This window comes from Trachemys scripta, chromosome 6 (assembly GCF_013100865.1).
Source record: "Trachemys scripta elegans isolate TJP31775 chromosome 6, CAS_Tse_1.0, whole genome shotgun sequence".
NCBI lineage: Eukaryota > Metazoa > Chordata > Testudines > Emydidae > Trachemys > Trachemys scripta.
The window spans coordinates 3,017,162-3,037,143 of record NC_048303.1 but is presented as its reverse complement, the minus strand read 5'-3'; the positions used below and the strand labels follow the sequence as shown (position 1 = coordinate 3,037,143).

The 19,982-nt window shown below is 45.0% G+C and overlaps 1 protein-coding gene across 1 annotated transcript in view; it reads left to right on the top strand.

The window, feature by feature from the left end:
• The window catches only part of DNAI1 (dynein axonemal intermediate chain 1), a 299,111-nt gene that overhangs the window by 37,255 nt on the left and 241,874 nt on the right, over positions 1-19,982 (top strand). Inside the window, exons 5-9 of the mRNA XM_034774779.1 lie at positions 3,212-3,338; positions 5,783-5,862; positions 7,242-7,367; positions 9,729-9,788; positions 14,655-14,789. Of these exons, the coding sequence (XP_034630670.1) occupies positions 3,212-3,338; positions 5,783-5,862; positions 7,242-7,367; positions 9,729-9,788; positions 14,655-14,789 (528 nt within the window). The remainder of the gene's footprint in view (positions 1-3,211; positions 3,339-5,782; positions 5,863-7,241; positions 7,368-9,728; positions 9,789-14,654; positions 14,790-19,982) is intronic.

The window sequence follows — 19,982 nt, the reverse complement described above, 5'->3', positions numbered from 1 at the left end:
TGCCAACTCTGCCCACATATCTACACCAGCGACACCATCACAGGCCCTAACCAGATCAGCCACACCATCACCGGTTCATTCACCTGCACGTCCACCAATGTAATATACGCCATCATATGCCAGCAATGCCCCTCTGCTATGTACATCGGCCAAACTGGACAGTCCCTACGTAAAAGTATAAATGGACACAAGCCAGATATTAGCAATGGCAATATACAAAAACCTGTAGGAGAACACTTCAACCTCCCTGGCCACACAATAGCAGATTTAAAGGTAGCCATCCTGCAGCAAAAAACCTTCAGGACCAGACTTCAAAGAGAAACTGCTGAGCTTCAGTTCATCTGCAAATTTGACACCATTAGCTCAGGATTAAACAAAGACTGTGAATGGCTATCCCACTACAGAAGCAGTTTCTCTTCCCTTGGTGTTCACACCTCAACTGCTAGAAGAGGGCCTCATCCTCCCTGATTGAACTAACTTCGTTATCTCTAGCCTGACTCACTCTTGCTTGCATATTTATACCTGCCCTTGGAAATTTCCACTAAATGCATCCGAAGAAGTGGTTATTCACCCACGAAAGCTCATGCTCCTATATGTCTGTTAGTCTATAAAGTGCCACAGGACTCTTTGCTGCTTTTCAGATCCAGACTAACATGGCTACCCCTTTGATACTTCCCAGAAGGAGTGGTATGTAAGTCTTCTTCCTGCATTGTATTACTTTGTCTTTGTTGAACATTTTTACTATTAAACTGCAAGTGGGTGTATTTTAGACAACCAGAGTATGTACGCAGGCTCCCTAGCAGGCTTGCACTCTGGTTGCTAGCTTGTGCTGATGCCCATGCCGCCACATCTTCCCTACTATTGTTACCTGTGCTAGCTAGATTAAAGCTAGAGTGGGTACGCCTACTCCTGCTACAATTAGACCTTCACTTGCATTGTAGACGTACCCTTGGAGACTTTGCAGCATTGCAACAGCTGAAGTTAGCTGGTGTGCTGCTCTTGCTGACATCCATAGATTTGGCCATCTGGTAGAGGGCCCTGTCATGGGGGAAACCATCCCTTCAAGAAGGAAGAGGCCAATGCACCTGTGACTTATTAGCTGCCTCCCAATTGGAGTGAAAAAAAAACACCTGGGCCATATAAATGGGGAAGAGATTGAGACAGTGGAAGGTTTAGTCAGGAAAAGGGCAAGTGAGAGCTGCATGGGAGTGAAAGACTGGCCGGTGAAAGCTGCCAGAGACCAGGAGACTGTAGGAGATTCCTGAAGGAAGCTGTAGTTGGTTGCTGGGGAAGGCTGACAGCAGGAGCGCAGCAGAGAGATCTGGCTGACCTCCTCAAGCCAGAGAGCCAGTCCTGGTAGAAGGAAAGGAGAGAGCCTAGGTGTGGTGGAAGATGCCAGTGTGTTATGTGCGACGTCTGTGGACTTGATGTTGTTACATTTTAAGGGTGATCTGCACAGGGGGTGATAAATGGACTATTGTTTTGGACTTCTGTTATAGATAAAAGCACTATGTTTTCGTATAAACCAGCCCGAAGGAGAGGTATTATTGAGGCAGGTTAACAGACCAGAGGGAGTGAGGGATGTCCCCCTGGTGGGGGTGAACTTCCAGCAGAGAGACTGTGAGGGTCCCCACTGGGAAGCGTGAGGTTGCACTCCACCTGGAAGGGCTGGGGTGGCTGTCCTGGTAAAAGGACAGGAGAGGACTGTAGAAGAGCCCAGGTGTGGTGGAAGATGCTGGCGTGTGGTATGGGCTATCCTGGTGGATTAGAGGATGTGGGATTTTAAGGACTATATACACTGGGTGTGAGAAATGGACTATGTTTGGGACTCTTATTATGAAGTATTTGAACATATTTTGGTAACAAACTGGCCCCAAAGAGGAGCGTTACTGAAGCAAGAAAGCTAGTGTAGAATTACTGTGAGTCTGAGGGAGGGAAACTGAGGCAGGTGCACCTGTTCTGCTGCAGCCTGCTGCTGGAGGGTGCTCCACATGGATCTGCCTTATTACAAGCCCTTACTTGGGAACATGCTCCACCATAGGTCAGACAAGTTGCCTTTCAGAGCACGAATTTTACACCGGTGTAAGTGACAGGAAAATCAGGCCCCGTGTGTGTTTTCCACACGTCCTAATCATTTTGTGTGCTGGTGGCGGTGATGGTGTTAGGGAAGGTGTTACCATTTCCAGCACCACCTAATCCAACGTTGTGATGGAAGACTAATCTGTTCCCAACAAAGAATGCATCTTGTGGTGTTGGGGTTTTTTTTGGTTCCATATTGTTACTGACTATGAAGCAGCAGAGAATTTGGCATAATCTTCAGATATTAATTTGAGCCTGTTGTACTGGCAGTCGGAAGATCTTGTTCTACCCCAGGGGTCGGCAACCTTTCAGAAGTGGGGTGCCGAGTCTTCATTTATTCACTCTAATTTAAGGTTTCGCGTGCCAGTAATACATTTTAATGTTTTTAGAAGGTCTTTTTCTATAAGTCTATAATATAGAACTAAACTATTGTTGTATGTAAAGTAAATAAGGTTTTTAAAATGTATAAGAAGCTTCATTTAAAATTAAACTAAAATGCAGAGGCCCCCGGACCGGTGGCCAGGACCTGGGCAGTGTGAGTGCCGCTGAAAATCAGCTCGCGTGCCGCCTTCATCACGCGTGCTATAGGTTGCCTATCCCTGTTCTACCCTATAAACTGAGCATGAGGGAAGAGAAAGCCACTGACAGTGCTTGCATTAGGGAAAAAAGGTGACAGGATGCACTCTGAAAGGGATAGAGTCCCCCAACTTTTACTCCACAGGTTTCAATTGGCAACACTGATTAACAGGCATAACAGGCCCATGGATTTGATCCCAAACTCACTGTAGTCAGCGGAAAGATCCTTTGGAATCAGACCTAAATCCCTCCAATTGGAACATTCCTTGAAATTTGAACATTCCTTGAAACACACCTGATTTTTCCCTCCCCTGCTTGCCTGCCCCACCCTGGCCCCCCATATTGTTTATTTGTGGTCCTGCATACCCTGAGGCCTAGCCAGCAGTCTCAGGTTCCTGTTGGCTTGGAACCTGCAGTGAAAACAAATGTGAATAACAAATGCACCCGTTTTATCCACATACAACCTGGTCCGCGTTACCGTCTACAGGCAAAGATTGTTCCCGATAATATCATTAATCTGTCCAGATTTGATTTTTTTTATCTTCTTCCTCTGTAGGAACGAGCATACAAGCCGATAAGCTATGTGGACCAACTGGCCATTCACTTCTCCTTAGATGGGAACCTGTTACTCAGAGACTCAGATGAAGGCAGACGGCAGAGTGCCAAAATAGGCTTGGAACCAGGTAAGTTTATGGGACACTGATTCAGTAAGCGCTGGTGTAGCTTACTCTGTGTGTGACAGTGAGCACGCTGCAATCTGAGGCCCGGGAATGGAGCAGCACTTATTTCTGCTAGCAGTCTTCTTTGCAGAGAAATACTGTTTATAACACAAATTGTGTATTTGCCACTTCTGACAATCTGCAAGCCAGGTGTGCACTAATACAAGGAGTTAAGTTTTTAGAAGCACTCTAGGGGATTTAGACAATCTTCCACTAAAATTAATAAGAGATACGTGTCTAAGCCCTTACACCTTGTCTACACTACACAGTTTTGTTAGCAAAAACTGCCGTTTGCTGACCAAACAGTGGAGGTGAGCACACTACAAAGCTACTTTTGGTGGCAAAACTCTGGTGTTTTGCGGACAAAATAAAACCTCCTCAACGAGAGGCATAAAGCTTTTTGTGGCAAATTTAAAGCAACAAAGCCGTCAGTGTAGACACAGCCGTTCGTTATGTCAACATAACTGGCCTCCCCCAGTATCCCACAATGCCCACCGTGACCGCTCTGCTCGCTATTTTGAACTCTGCTGCCCTGCATCTAGCTACACAGGCATGTGCCCCTCCCCTTTTAAAGCTCCAGAAAGCTTTGACATTCCTCAGCCTGGAGAGCTCACAGAGCTGAGGAGGCTGTCAGAGAACTAGGGAGGGAATCACAGAACCATTAATGTGGAATGTTGTTCTTCCCCCTCCCCGCTTGCTGGGGGCAGGAGAAGGGGTGGAGAGACTGCTCAAACTACTGTCTGAACTTAAAGAGACAGCATGCTGACACACTCTCCCCCAACACACATGTCCCCAACACATGTTGTGTTTCTGTCTTTTCCCCTCACTCATGCTCCCTGTCTCACACACTGCCCACCACACACACTTCAGTTGAAAAGCAGTTGGCGATCTAGTAGGATGCCCATGGAATGATGGGATTGAGAAACCTGCATCATGTGATGCTGTACCTGCCCCATGAGGCATTGCAAAAGCACCCTGCGGCCAGTTGCACAGTGGGATAGCTACCCACAGTGCACTGCTCTCCGTGTTGATGCAAGAGCTGCTAGTGTGGATGTGCTCTGCCGACACAAGGAGGACATGCAACAGCAGTTTAATTACAGCGCTTTAAGCATAACTTTTGTCGACAAAACTCTGTAGTGTAGACATAGCCTTAGATTGCTTTGAAAATCTCATTCACTGAGTTAGTGATACCATAATTCAGAGTCTCAAAGTATGCCACCAAGTAATTTTGCATTCATGTTCCGTGTGGGCAATGGAATCTTTTAGGGAGACACTAACATTCCTGCTGCCTCTTAAAATTGTCTGATCAGTGGAGCAGAGGACTGCTGATGGTCAGAATTAACTGAAAGACTAGAACTGGCCATGGATATGTGCCCTTCTAATGTGGCAGCTGCCAGGCCCAAGGGCGCTATCTTGCAAGCTCCTGAGAATCTTAGTTACCTGTGGTTCTCTGGGGTTTTTGCTCCTCTCTTTGCATCAGTGTTGAAATCTCTACCAGGATTTAGAGTAAATCTATATGTAAATGGAATCCTCAATGCCATGAGTGTGTTCATCCCCGCAGCTGATAGCAGCACATTCGGGATGTCAAATTAGGCTGTAGGAGTCTGTTTGGAAGAGGAATAGGTTGTTGGATGGATAGGCTTGGTCTCCACCATGGTCTCCACAACCAGTGAGAGTTCAGATGGATAGAGCTAGATACCTGGACTAAGACATGCTTCTCTAACATGCTTATTACATTTTTTTCCCTGTCCACACATGACCCATATTAACATAATTTGGGCACAGCCATTCTTCACAGCCATGTTTAAACATAGTCATTTTTGTAGAGTAGAGAAAGTGTTTCCTAAAAAGGATGCAGCCCAAATCAGCGAGCTGAGTGAGATGTGATCTGAATTCAGCCAGGGAATTGGAACCGCTGCAACCTCTTTCTAGCAGTGGCCCCGACTCTCTCTCTGGCTTTGAATGAGCCAACTCGCCTCATTAGGTCAGTCCTCTGTAAACTGGGGACGGTAATACTGACTTACTTGGCTGGCAGGGTACTGTTATGACTAATAAGCTAGGGTTTGTAGAGTGTTTTGGAGACGAAAGGATGTACAGGTCTGTCGCATCTTAGGCGCATTTAACATGCGCGATTTCAGCTTTACGCGGTCGGCAAAAACAAAAAAGAGAAAAATAACCATTTAAATCCTGTTTCTGTAGTGCGGGCGATTCCGCCCGCCATTACACTCACTGTAATTTTGACCATACGCGATTTTCGCTTTAGGCGCTGACTGCGGAACGTAACCCCAGCGTAAGATGAGACAGATCTGTAGTATCTTTGTATTCAAATGGTGGAAGATGGAAAGTGTCTGCAACACATAAAGGTGTCTATTAGCCAGAGATGATTAACATACCTGTGTTGTTGTCAGAACTGGTTCCTGTTGAGTCCACCGTGATAGAAGTTGAAGAGACAGAGGTTAAAGAAGAAGGAAGCAAAGAAGATATTCCGGTAATGCTTCACAGCCAACTGCGAGCCGTCAATATGATTTTAAATCTTCCATTCTAAGCTCATTTTGTACATGTCTTTTGGCGTAAGCAGCATCACCAGAGGAAACTCCAGGCTTGCTTACTTTATCTCTGATGCAACCTACGTGTATTCTGCAAGGTGGTCTGCAGCCAACCTATTCTTTAATATGGAGGTGCTGCCCATGGAGATGAAAGTTGCCTGCATACCATGCTTTATCTTGAGCCAGATGCTCCATGCAGATGAAGCATGGTTTGCTGGGACACGTCTGTGCACAGCACTTCTGTATTCAAGCTGGAAAGCAGTTGTAATCAGTTCCATTTTGTACATGTGAAGTGTGGCCCCTGGGTTACTAGCTGATGTGAATCAGAGCTGAGCAAAGTTTGGAGGCCATTGTTTTCTACTACTACAATACTTATTTGTTTCATCCATTTATAAGGTGCCTGTGGCAAGGCATCTAAGTGCTGTGCAATGAAAAATAATACAAATTAATACAAATAAAATGACATAAGAACCAGACAGACATATAAAATACAGGCCAAATCCCGCAAGAGTCAAGTAAACAACCTGCAACAGGATCATTTCCTAGCTTCCTGAGACAAACAGAAACAGTGTAACTGAGGCAAAAGCAAAGCATGAAGGTGTGAAAGGATCGAACATAAGCCAGCTGAAATAACCGAGATTGGTGGCGTGACCTAAAGGCAGCTAGTGAAGAAGGGACAATACAGTAGGAAGTTCAGTCCTTGCCCAGTCAGTATTGAACCTAGGACTCAAGAGCAGACTAATTTCAGGTGACTTTAAATGCCTGAGAGAGGGGGATACAGGCAATTATGGAAGTACTAGGAAGCCAGGATTATACATGAGATCAAAGGCCTTTGAACTATGTCACTGGGTATCCAATAGCCAGTGCAGATCACAAGGATGTGGTGTAACTAACTCACTCTATTCTATTCAAAAGAGCACGCGAGTAGTCACTTTCTGCAACTGTTAAAACCTCTAGATCAGTTTCAGATGGATCCTAATTAGGAGAGCATTACAGTAGCCCACCTTAGATTTGACAAATCCATGAGGACCATGAAGATGTCCATAGGTAGGAGAATTGTGTGGACTTTTCCAAATGAGTTAGTGGTGGTAACAGCCACATTCAACCATTCTTGCAACTTGGATCTCTGTGCTTAGAGTGGCTGAGGGTGATCTCCAAATCCCACACCCATCTCACCAATGGTGGCCCTGGACCCTGAGTAACAGGTTACCTCTGCTAAGCACCAGAAGTCCAGCAGTCCAAGGGATAGGCATTTCGAAGTTGAAGAAAGATCTCTGATCCACTTCAGTTCTCAATTAAGCATTGCTTTATTCTTCTCTAGGCTGTATCAGCAGAGGAAGCAGGTGAAGGGGAAGAACCTCCTCCCCATTCGAGGAAGGAACAGAAGCTCACCAACCAGTTCAACTTTTGTGAGAGAGCTTCACAGACTTTCAACAACCCCGTGCGGGTATGCTGCCACTGCTCTCTTTCAATGATACACAAGCATGAATTAGTAAAATCCTTCCTTTGTGACTGGAGTCCAGAATGCTTGTCAGTGTGTCATCTTCTGCAATCACTGCTAATATTAGTGGGGAAAAGAACCTTAACTAGTCGTACCTAAAACATTTGGGATGGGGAAAATGATGACACAGAGTAATGTTCACCAGATGGATTCTCTTATGTTCTGTCAGAGGGGTCTGTGACCTTTGAAAATCTAGGTAGTGAAATTTCAGCCCCTCACACATGCTTGGGTGTAACATTTTTGTACTTGTTTCCCTAATACCAGAAAAGGAAGGATGGTCCAGTAGTTTTGGCACTAGCCTAGGACTTGGGAGATCTGGGTTCATGTCCGTTTTACCCCCACAGACTTCCTGTGTGACCTTGTGCCTTGATTTTTCATCTGTAAACTAGGGATAGAAAAGCACTTCCCTCCTTGCTGGTGTGTTGGGGGAGCTAAATACATTAAAGTTGGTGAGGTGCTCAGAAACTTTGCTAATGCAAGCTATTTAAGAATGATAGATGTTCTCTGTCGCTGCTTTACATAAGCTCTCTGCACAGTGCATGTGTTTGCTCTTGCCATGACAGAAGATCAATATGGATTTGAGTCCTAAGGTTCTGAAATGCCTTTTGTGCTGAGACCACAGTCTTTCCCAATGGGTGTGTCTCTAAGGGTATGTCCAGCTCAGATAGACGTATGCATGCAAACTTTGACTGGTAGTGCACTAAAGTAGAAGTGTAGTTTTAAAAACAAAACAAAAACCATAGCCATGGTGGGCAGGCAGAATGCACTAGATGCCTGAGTAGATGCTCAGGTGGGACTGTGCTCCGGGTGGTGAACCCATCCCACCGCCTGTGCTGTTGTGCTAAAAAGAGAAGTGTAGCCGCACTAGCTCAATCACAGCTAGCCTGTGTATGTCTACCTGAGCTGGAAACTACACCTCCAGCTTGCGTGTAGATGGCCCACAGAACCCTTCCTAGCTGATCACCGTGCATGTGGTGTTTGACCCACGAGGAGGTCAATCCAAACTTTCCTATGAGTCCAAGATACTTGTTGCAGGGAGAAATTTCCCTCCCTTTCCCTGCAGTCCCCCAGCCCAAGTATCCATCCCTTCTTCAAAGAGCCAGAGTTCCTGCAGCCTTTCCAGCTAAGGTGTGTTCCCTTTAGATCTCATTGGTCTCCCAACCTGGCCTAGCCAATGAGAAAAATCAAGGGGCTGCAGGAATTAGTGCTGATGATTTGGGTCGTGCTCTTTCCTCGGAGTCAGTACTGAACTGATGTTCTAGGACAGTGCTAAGGGGTCCTGCGATGCTGGATAATGCTGCCTTTTAAAAGCAATGTCACCCCAAGCTCCTGACCACTTGTGGTTATTGAAGATCTCATGACATGTTTTAAAAGAGGAGGGGTATTCACTCTTGTGTCTTGGCTCACTTGAGTAATTGTATTCTCCTGAACTAAAATGCCCCTGTAGTTTTACATGAACACAGAATTCTTTACTTTTTGTTTTAGAACCAAATTCTGTTCTCAGCTCTGTATGTGGAGTTCCATAGATGATAATGGGATTTGCTTGGGTATTTAAAAGCAATATGTGGCCCTTAAGCCATTGTGTAGTGTTGCTGTTAAAGATGTGCCACATTCCCTCCCAGAGCCTGCTTCACCTCAGAGGTCAGTGAAGTGATATATATATGGAGTTGCTCAAACATTTTCCAACTGAACAGTTTTCCGCCAGAAAATGTTGATTTGATGAAATTGAAATGTTTCATGGGAATGTACCAATTTCATTGAAATGTTTCATGGGGGAATTATCAAAACATTTTGTTTTGACTTTATATTTTGTCATTTATAATATAAAAATACAAAGGTTGAAACGCTTCAACTTTTATGAAATATAATATAATAGTCAAAATGAGAAAGTTGGAATGAAATGCTTTGACCTCAACAACATATTTGTAAGGTCAAAATGAAAAATTTCAGACTATTTAATTTTGTGAAAAATTCCAAGATTTTGACTTTTCATCCCAATTTGGGACAAAACCAAACGTCAAAATCTTGGAATCTCCCACAGAATGGAAAGTCCGTGTTCTACCTAGCTCTTTCTCTAGTGTTGGAATCCTCATTTAGTAACATTTCTATAGCACTTTGGGATCCATTTGGATGGCAGTTGCTATACAAATGCAACACCATGATCACTCCCCCTGCTTGGTAAATGAAAAACTCTAGGCTGCTTCCACAGCTGGACTCTTCTAGGGAACAAAGCTTCTGCTAAAGGAGATGAGGATTTTCACGACTGTAGTCACTTGTAGATTCACTTTCGTTTATATTATTTTTCAGGAAAGAGCATGTCAAATGGAGCCTCCACCTAGAGCAACCTTTTCTGCCACTGCTAATCAGGTAAACCCTTTTCCTTTTGTTGTATGCAGTGTCAGTCCCAGGATATCAAGTTGGTCCAATAAAAGATAGTACCTCCCCCACCTTGTCCCTTTTCCTTTTTGTAAGTTTTTACTGTATCTTTACGGGAGTGGGATAAGGGACTGGAGAGGAAAACGTGGTGATGTAAGTAATCCTGTATGTGTTTTTAACAATGGAAGGCACTCAGATACTAAGGTCTTGGTTCCAGACCTGGACCCACCACCGAACAGAATAGAATTATTAATATACCTGAGTGTGGCACTGTAATAGGAAATAAAATGAGGTTATGAGGGGCCCAATGCGGGTTGCCCCCAACTGAAGAGAAATTGAGAGAGGCTAGGCTGGACGTGTCCATTGGAGACCTGAGAGCTGCACTGTGAGGCTGGCCCTTGCAATGATCTCAGGTGGAAGATGACCAAGGTGGGAGGCCAAAGACATGGTACATGGACTAGATATCAGCAGACCTTAAAGAGACCAATTTGCACAACAGCCAGGCATATGTTTATGAGTTTTGGAAGAAGGCTGTAGAAATTGCTGATACCAGATAGGGAAGTGGCAAGAAAAAAGAAGTGTGGCACTGCTAACCAAGGCTCTCATCCCCTGCATTATTCCTAAAGAGTGAAGGACTATTCTCCCGAAGAGCATGTCTCAGAGGTTCTATGTCCAACTAGTTATCACCCCACTTATTAACTATGAGCCAGCCTGGCCAACCTCCCCTCCAGGAAGTCTGAAAGGAACATCTAGTGTATGGAACCGCCAAAGATTTGCTTCCTATTCTGGGAAGTTTTCCATGGAGTTTACAAATATTTGCAAAGTGCAAGATTGTGTGGGTTTTTTCCATCCATTGTCCAAACCATCTAGGAGAGGAAGCAACAATTTTGTAATGCCTGGAGTCAAATGTAGTAAAACATGCAGTAAAAAAACACGACGGGCCAGATTTGCAGTCTGTGTAAATTGACATAGCGTCATTATAGGTGATGGGGGCACACCAATTTACACCAAGTGAAGATCTGTCCCCAATTTGAAAAAAATAAATATTAAGCTAACGTTTTTTACACCTGAAATTCACCAATGCTTTTGCGGAGTATGGAGCCAGTTTCACTGATTGTTTCATAGAAGCTTAATGGTCTGTTTGTGATTGTTACTGATATCTGACAGTTGGCCCAGTCTGTGCTGATTTGTCCATTGTACTGGAGACACAACAGTGCACAGGACAAAGTATTAATTTAACTACATTAACTGAAAAAAACCTCTAATGTAGCAGTGTGGTATGGGGAAGGGAAAATGCACCTTTGTTATGCTGAAAAACATTGCTCCAGATTATTCCTTATCTGGAGATCAGAGCATATAATTAGCATGATGTACAAAGTGCTCATCTGTCACAGGCTGGAGGAGTTCTCTTCTGACCATTTTCTGATAATGCGACTGCTTGGGAGATTGAGAGAACAGAACTGTCAAATTAATCAAACCACAGCTGAGATTTTAGATTAAGATGCTGAAAATTAGGGGGAAAAGTTTCTGCTTAATTTTTCTAACCTCTTGTGAAAGGAAATGGATTTGAACTACTCACTTCCTCAGTTCTTCTTTCTTCCCTTTGCTCTCTATCCTCTCCTTGCTAGTCTCTCTTAGCTATTCCTTTCTTCCCCCTCTCCTACTCTTGCCTGCACGTGACTTTCTATACAACCCCAAAGATTTGGAATATCCTTCAACTTCTTCCCCTTCCCCCGCACCCTCTCTTCCTTCCAACCCCTGACTAATATATATTCTGCTGCCCATCTTCATTCCGATGTTGTCTCTTCCATTTTGTGTTTGAAGTATTATCCATTTGGTCTGTCTGAATTAGATTGTAAGCATATCAGGGCAGGAATCTTGCCTTTCAAATGGTCATAAAGTCACATCTTCTATACAGCACTCCATGAATAATCCCAAGCAGGAAAAAAATGTCTTCCTGGATCCATTTGGAGAAGACATTCCAGGCTTGTGGGGCAGCAATGCATGGCAGAAGGTGTGAAGCCATTTGCATATTTCACCTGGTTATTGACTGCAGGGTCAGGCTCCAAGTTGCAGGTTGCTAAGCAGCTACAATTGAGTTTTTTTTAATGCAACACTATAAATTACCTCAGAAGCAACTGCTTAATGTGCTTGTTCCACTGGTAAGTTATCCCAAGCTGGGATGACAGAAGAAATCATAGAATCATAGACTATCAGGAGGTCATCTAGTCCAACCCCCTGCTCAAAGCAGGACCAACCCCAATTAAATCATCCCAGCCAGGGCTTTGTCAAGCCTGATCTTAAAAACCTCTATGGAAGGAGATTCCACCACCTCCCTAGGTAACCCATTCCAGTGCTTCACCACCCTTCTAGTGAAATAGTGTTTCCTCATATCCAACCTAAACCTCCCCCACTGCAACTTGAGACCATTACTCCTTGTTCTGTCATCTGCCACCACTGAGAACAGTCTAGATCCATCCTCTTTGGAACCCTCTTTCAGGTAGTTGAAAGCAGCTATTAAATCCCCCCTCATTCTTCTCTTCTGCAGACTAAATAATCCCAGTTCCCTCAGCCTCTCCTCATAAATCATGTGCTCCAGCCCGCTAATCATTTTTGTTGCCCTCCACTGGACTCTTTCCAATTTTTCCACATCCTTCTTGTAGTGTGGGGCCCAAAACTGGACACAGTACTCCAGATGAGGCCTCACCAATGCCGAATAGAGGGGAATGATCATGTCACTCGATATGCTGGCAATGCTCCTATATATACAGCCCAAAATGCTGTTAGCCTTCTTGGCAACAAGGGCACACTGTTGACTCATATCCAGCTTCTTGTCCACTGTACCCCCTAGGACCTCCTTTTCTGCAGAACTGCTGCCTAGCCACTCGGTCCCTAATCTGTAGCAGTCCATGGGATTCTTCCATCCTAAGTGCAGGACTCTGCACTTGTCCTTGTTGAACCTCATCAGATGTCTTTTGGCCCAATCCTCTAATTTGTCTAGGTTCCTCTGTATCCTATCCCTACCCTCCAGTGTATCTTCCACTCCTCCCAGTTTAGTGTCATCTGCAAACTTGCTGAGGGTGCAATCCACACCATCCTCCAGATCATTAATGAAGATATTGAACAAAACCGGCCCCAGGACTGTCCCGTGGGGCACTCTGCTTGATATCGGCTGCCAACTAGACACTATCTGTTGAGCCCAATGATCTAGCCAGCTTTCTATTCACCTTATAGTCCATTCATCCAGCCCATACTTCTTTAACTTACTGGCAAGAATACTGTGGGAGACCATATCAAAAGCGTTGCTAAAGTCAAGGAATAACATGACCACTGCTTTGCCCTCATCCACAGAGCCAGTTATCTTCTCATAGAAGGCAATTAGGTTAGTCAGGCATGACTTGCTCTTGGTGAATCCATGCCGACTGTTCCTGATCACTTTCCTCTCCTCAAAGTGCTTAAAAATTGATTCCTTGAGGACGTACACCATGATTTTTCCAGGGACTGAGGTGAGGCTGACTGGCCTGTAGTTGTCTGGATCCTCCGCCTTCGCTTTTTTAAAGATGAGCACTATATTAGCCTTTTTCCAGTCATCCGGGACCTCCCCCGATCACCATGAGTTTTCAAAGATAATGGCTAATGGCTCTGCAATCACATCAGCCAACTCCTTTAGCATCCTTGGATGCAGCGCATCTGGCTTCATGGACTTGTGCTCGTCCAGCCTTTCTAAATAGTCCTGAACCACTTCTTTCTCCACAGAGGGCTGGTCACCTCCTCCCCATATTGTGCTGCCCAGTGCAGTAGTCTGGGAGCTGACCTTGTTCGTGAAGACAGAGGCAACAAAAGCATTGAGTACATTAGCTTTTTCCACATCCTCTGTCACTAGGTTGCCTCCCTCATTCAGTAAGGGGCCCACACTTTCTCTGATCACCTTCTTGTTGCTAACATACCTGTAGAAACCCTTCTTGTTACTCTTAACATCCCTAGCTAGCTGCAACTCCAAGTGTGATTTGACCTTCCTGATTTCACTCCTGCATGCCTGAGCAATATTTTTATACTCCTCCCTGGTCATTTGTCCAATCTTCCACTTCTTGTAAGCTTCTTTTTTGTATTTAAGATCAGCAAGGATTTCACTGTTAAGCCAAGCTGGTCGCCTGCCATATTTACTATTCTTTCTACATGCCATGATGGTTTGTTTCTGCAACCTCAATAAGGATTCTTTAATATACAGCCAGCTCTCCTGGACTCCTTTCCCATGTTATTCTCCCAGGGGATCCTGCCCATCAGTTCCCTGAGGGAGTCAAAGTCTGCTTTTCTGAAGTCCAGGGTCCGTATTCTGCTGCTCTCCTTTCTTCCTTTTATCCGGATCCTGAACTCGACCATCTCATGGTTACTGCCTCCCAGGTTCCCATCCACTTTTGCTTCCCCTACTAATTCTTCCCTGTTTGTGAGCAGCTGGTCAAGAAGAGCTCTGCCCCTAGTTGGTTCCTCCAGGAAATTGTCCCCTACACTTTCCAAAAACTTCCTGGATTGTCTGTGCACTGCTGTATTGCTCTCCCAGCAGATATCAGGATGATTGAAGTCTCCCATGAGAGCCAGGGCCTGTGATCTAGTAACTTCTGTTAGTTGCCTGGGGAAGCAGGGCTTTAAAAATCCTGGGGCTCAATCCTGCAGTCTGTATACAGGCAAAATACCCATTGACTTCAACCTCACTTCAGTGGAAGTGTTTCTGGGGTAAAGACTGTGGTATCTTTTGAATGTGTTGATGTCTGGCATACTGGTCTGTTTGTTTGCTGGAGTGCAATGAAGTTGCCTGTTAGATTAGACAGGAAGTCCTGACTCTTGTTCTGTCTCTCTCAGTGGGAGATCTATGATGCCTATGTGGAGGAGCTTCAGAAACTGGAAAAGTCGAAGGAGAAAGAGAAGCAAAAACCCCTGGTTGCAAAGAAAGAAGACAAGCCGAGGGGGAGAAAGTTAACCTCTCTAGAGTCTCAGGTACATGCCATATGTGTAATTCATGATTCTGGTCAGAGCTGGCAGTCAGTCAAGGGTGCATTTATAACTCCAACCTGGCTAAATGTTAGCAGCTCAAACTTGCCAGGGAGTTAGCCATCTCTGACAGCAAATAGTGACGCAATGAGAAATTCAGAAATTGATTTTGCATATGCACAGTGTGAAATTTCCATTTTCAAGTTGCTGTACTCTTTACAGGAATATAAAAAATGCCCAACCAGAACATTGATGTGAATTCTGTTCTGTGAGTGAGGTTTGTACCTCCGTGTTACTGTGCAGTTCCGTCATTGTGTATGTTGTTTGATGATGCAAATGTGGAAGAATGGGATGAAATCAGTAGAAATATTCATTGAGATTTGCAAACCATTTTAAAGGGATTTGGGAAGTCACTCGGGTGCTCTTGAAAATGCTACCTGTTGTCCATTAAAGTTACATTACATCCTTGGGGTTTTTTAATTTAATATTTTTGTATGGTTAAAAATATACACCTATATTTTCAAACCTGACTACTGATTTGAGTTGCCTCAATTTGGGGAGATTGAACTTGAGCTCCATTATTTATTTAAATGTAGAATTATAGAAGAGAGGCCTACCCAAAGCCTTGTCTAAACTCTATAGTGCCACTGTGGCACTTCAGTGTAGATGCTACCTACGCCGATGGGAGGGATTCTTCTGTTATCATAGGTAATCCACCTCCCCAAGAAGCGGTAGCTAAGTCTGTCTACATGGAGATTTAGATCAGTTTACCTACACCGCTCAGGGGTGTGGATTTTTCAGACCCCTGACTGACGTAGTTAAACCAATCTAATTTTCTAGCACACTCACTAATTATACAATAGATTAAAATCCCAGCAGCAGCAAAATGATCATTCCAATGGGAGCGCAGTCAGGCAGCTACCTATTATCGACCCTGTTATTAGGGGAAGCATAACCTCAGCCCTCTCTGAAACCCGGTCAGACAGACGTATTTTGCAGCGTCCCCAGAGAGTCGCCACATTTGGGCTGTTTCAGACCTCAGGGAGCAAGTTCCAGAATCCCGGAGCCCTCGCAGAAAATGCCCTTCCCGCTGCCCCTTCTCTTTTATAACAAAGGAGATCCAGCCCAAACAACCCTGTTGACGGCTGTGCCAATATTGCCTGGGGAGAGCGGGAGGCCCCTCAAGTATGCTAGTCCATAGGCGCTGAGTTTTCTTTTTCCCCGGGGGAGCTCTACCTGCCCCCACTCCAGCCCCTCTCCCAAGGCCCTGTGCACCTGCCGCTCTCTACTCTCCACCCTCCCCCAAATATCTCCCCCAGCTGCCAAACGATTTTTTTTCCCATGAGTGCTCCAGCCCTGGTCATAACCAACACCTAAACTCCACCTGTAGATCAATAAGCAGCCAGTGAAGATCCCAACGTGCTGTGGTCACGTGCTCCCTGCGAGATGCCCTGTTCAATAAGTGAGCTGCTACATTCTGCACCAGCTTCAGAATCTGAGGGCAGGTCTACACTACAGACTTAGATTGTATAACTACATCACTCAGGGCTATGAAAAATCCACCCCCTTGAGCGACATAGTTATATCAACCGAATCCCCGGTGTACACAGCGCTCCGTCGGTGGGAAACTTCTCCCGTCGGCATAGCTACCGCCTCTAGAGGGTTAACTACACTGACAAGAGACGCTCTCCCGTTGGTGTGGGAGCATCTTTACTTAAGTGCTACAGCTCTGGGAGGGAGTTTGGGTACAGGAGGGGGCTCTGGGCTGGGGCAGAGTGTTGGGGTGCAGGAGGGGGTATGAGGTTTTGGCTCCGGAAGGGGGGTCAGGGATGGGGCAGGGAGTTCAAGGTGTGGGAGGGGATTTGGGGTACAGGAGGGGGCATGGGGTGCTAGCTCCAGGAGGCGGCTCAGGGCTGAGGGTTGGGTTGCGGGCTTCCACTGGGTGGCACTTACCTCCCGATCGGTGGTGCAGCAGGGCTAAGGCAGGCTCCCTGCGTGCCCTGGCCCCAGGAAGCGGCCAGTACGCCCCTGTGGCTCCACGAGGCGGTTGGCTCCACGCGCTGTTCCTTCCTGCAAGCACCGCCCCCGCAGCTCCGATTGGCCGCAGCTCCCCATTCCCAGCCAATGGGAGCTGCAGTGGCAGTGCTTGCAGGCAGGAGCAGTGTGCAGAGACCCTTGCCCCTCCCACCCTCAGGGGCCACGGGGGAGTGCTGGCTGCTTCTGGGACCAGCATGGGGCTGGGGTAGGCAGGGAGCCTGCCTTAGCCCTGCTGCGTCGCCAGACTTCTTGTGGGCAGAGATCACGATTGACTGGCAGAGACTCCAGGACTGACCAGTCAGTTGTGATCTATGGGTTGGTGACCACTGCTGTACACAAATGTGCACCAGTTTAACTAAAGGTGTATTTTAAAACTCATTTGGTTAAACCGGAGCAAACCCCTGTGTAGATGTTCTTATTTTGGTGTAAAAGTAACTTTGGTTTAGCTTCCTTCTCTCCTCCCCCTTCCCCCGAATTAAGCTAATTCAAAGTAAGACACTCAGAGCCAAATAAGACCATCTACACAGGATTTTGCATCAGGTCAACTAAATAGGTTTAGATACTGATTTAACTTAAACTGGTGCAACTTCTGAGGGTAGGCAAGGCCTTTGTTAAAGATGTTACACCTCTGTGTTTTGAGTTAAGGTGTGAGGTCTGTCAGTGAACACCCTTTGAGACCACCAAGCAGTCCTCCAGTAAACTAGATTGGACATGTTTGATATTTCAAAGATGTTGTTGTTGTTTATTACTGATATAGCATCACCACTGTTGATGGCGCTGCAAATAAACACATACACACCAATCCTGCAGGATCAAAGGCTGATGACAAAAGGAGTTCCTCACGCAGAAAGCGAGCAGGATTGGGCTGTTGGTTTAGACACGTACCTATCTCATATGGTGTACTGTGTAAGGGGCTGGTTCTGCAATGCTTATGTACGTGAGCTGTCCCATAGAAATCCATGGGATGTTTAGTATCGGGGGGTAGCCGTGTTAGTCTGTATCCACAAAAACAAGAAGTCCGGTGGCACCTTAAAGACTAACAGATTTATTTGGGCATAAGCTTTCGTGGGTAAAAAACCTACTTCTTCAGACTACTTGCATGAATAAGTGGGGCAGAATCAGGCCTCAAGTCAACAATATCATTATTTGCTTGGAACTATGGGACTGCCAAAAGCAGATCATTAAACTGAAATAGAAATGAAGCAACATTATACCAAACTGCTGCATGCTTCATTGACTACAGTGGGAAGTTTTAAATTGACACGTTGATGATCCCCTTGGCTTTTTCCTTTTCACTATTAGCCCTTTCCAGAGGTGACTCCCGGAAAACTAAAAGGGCAGTATGTTCTGAGCAAGTGAAAAGAAATGCTGCTTCCTGCAGAACAGTCAGCCTGCAGAATTCAGAACCACAGGGGGCGGGTCATAGAGTCATATTCTTGGGTGTAAAAGCATAGGGAATTTCCTGATTGACAACTCCGGTGCTGTGCAAACTGAAAGAATCAAGTGAAATAATTCAGGACTAGAATCTTTTATGTTTACTCCTGGTGAGCAGTATCATAGTCCAGGAACGAGCCCACGGAAGTTAAAGTATCGAGGGTATCAGAATCTGGACCTTGGAGTATAAAGTAGAGTATTGTACCATTGCCTAAATGCATCCTGAATAGGTGTTTTTCAGCCTCCTCAGAAGCAGAGCTGGTCAAACACTGAAAGAAAAACAACAACAAAAAGGATTTGGGAATATTTGTGTACATATAAGTGCTGATTTCAGTTCACTGGAATTAATGAGGCCATAGCTGTAATCTGGAAGCACCTGGATGACCGCTGGGTATTTGTGAAAATGTTTGCAAATCCTGAATGTTAGCTAATGTCAGCTGAATATTCAACCCAGAAAGTGCGTGGTTTGTTAATCACACTATTCTCAGTTCTGCTGTTTAAAATGAATTCATTATTCAGCCCAGTGGCAGTAATTGTCTCATGTTCATTAGGTGACCAAGGACACCACACAAACAGCTGAGAGTGAAAACGAACAGTTCATGGACAGTCAATCATCTGAAATGATTTACCCTTTGTAGGGTGACCAGATGTCCCGATTTTATAGGGACTGTCCTGATATTTGGGGTTTTTTCTTATATAGGCTACTATTACCCCCCACCCCTGTCCCGATTTTTCACACTTGCTGTCTGGTCACCCTAACCCTTTGTGACTGTCTTTAGCACTTTGCTTGTTTGGGATGGCGTGTTTGCAGGGAACATGGCTGGCATGAGGGCCTTGGCTGTCTTAAACCCTATTGCAGAGCTAGCCTATGTGTTCAAAGTTCCTTCGAAAGCAGGGAAGACTTGTAGCTATAATGTGTTGTTTGGTGGTGGTGCAGCAGTTACAGGATTGGCATCAGGGGGATTTATGTGTTCTGGATAGTTTATTACACATCAGCAGAAGTCACGGAGTTATACATTGTGACTGCCTTGCTGCTGAAATGTAAACACGAAGCATTTATCAAAAAAGAGTATCAATGACAGGTCGAGCCATTTATTTTCAAAGCACTAGTCTATTATCCAGTCATAGCGTATGATTCCATTCACCTTATTGTTCTGTAAAATAGTACACTTCAAAAAACCAGACAAAATATTTGGTTAGCTGGTGAGATTGTGTTTAGAGTCAGAGCCAGGCCAGGAGTGGCTTACAGAGGAAAAATCAATTTCAAATGGACCTTTAAAAAAATTTGGCCCATCAAGTCCATTGAAGATTAATTTTAATAAGATACAGAATTAATCAAACCTGAAAGAGAAAGTAACCCAATTAGAAAACAGCTTACTTTGATTTATATTAGTGCCAGACAGGGGCTTATTCATGGTTGCGTTACTGAAAAGTTACAGCCTAACTGGCTAATAAGAAAACTGACATATGACTTTTCCGCTTCTTCTGGACAGAATTGAATTGGCTCACGCTCAGTTCCTGTAAACAAAGATTTTTTTAAAAGTCAGCCTATTTCATACTCACCAAATTAAAACAGATGATCATCTTTAAGGCACCGTCTAGCATTCATCTTTGAGAGTTTCAGAGTAGCAGCCGTGTTAGTCTGTATCCGCAAAAAGAAGAACAGGAGTACTTGTGGCACCTTAGAGACTAACAAATTTATTAGAGCATAAGCTTTCGTGGACTACA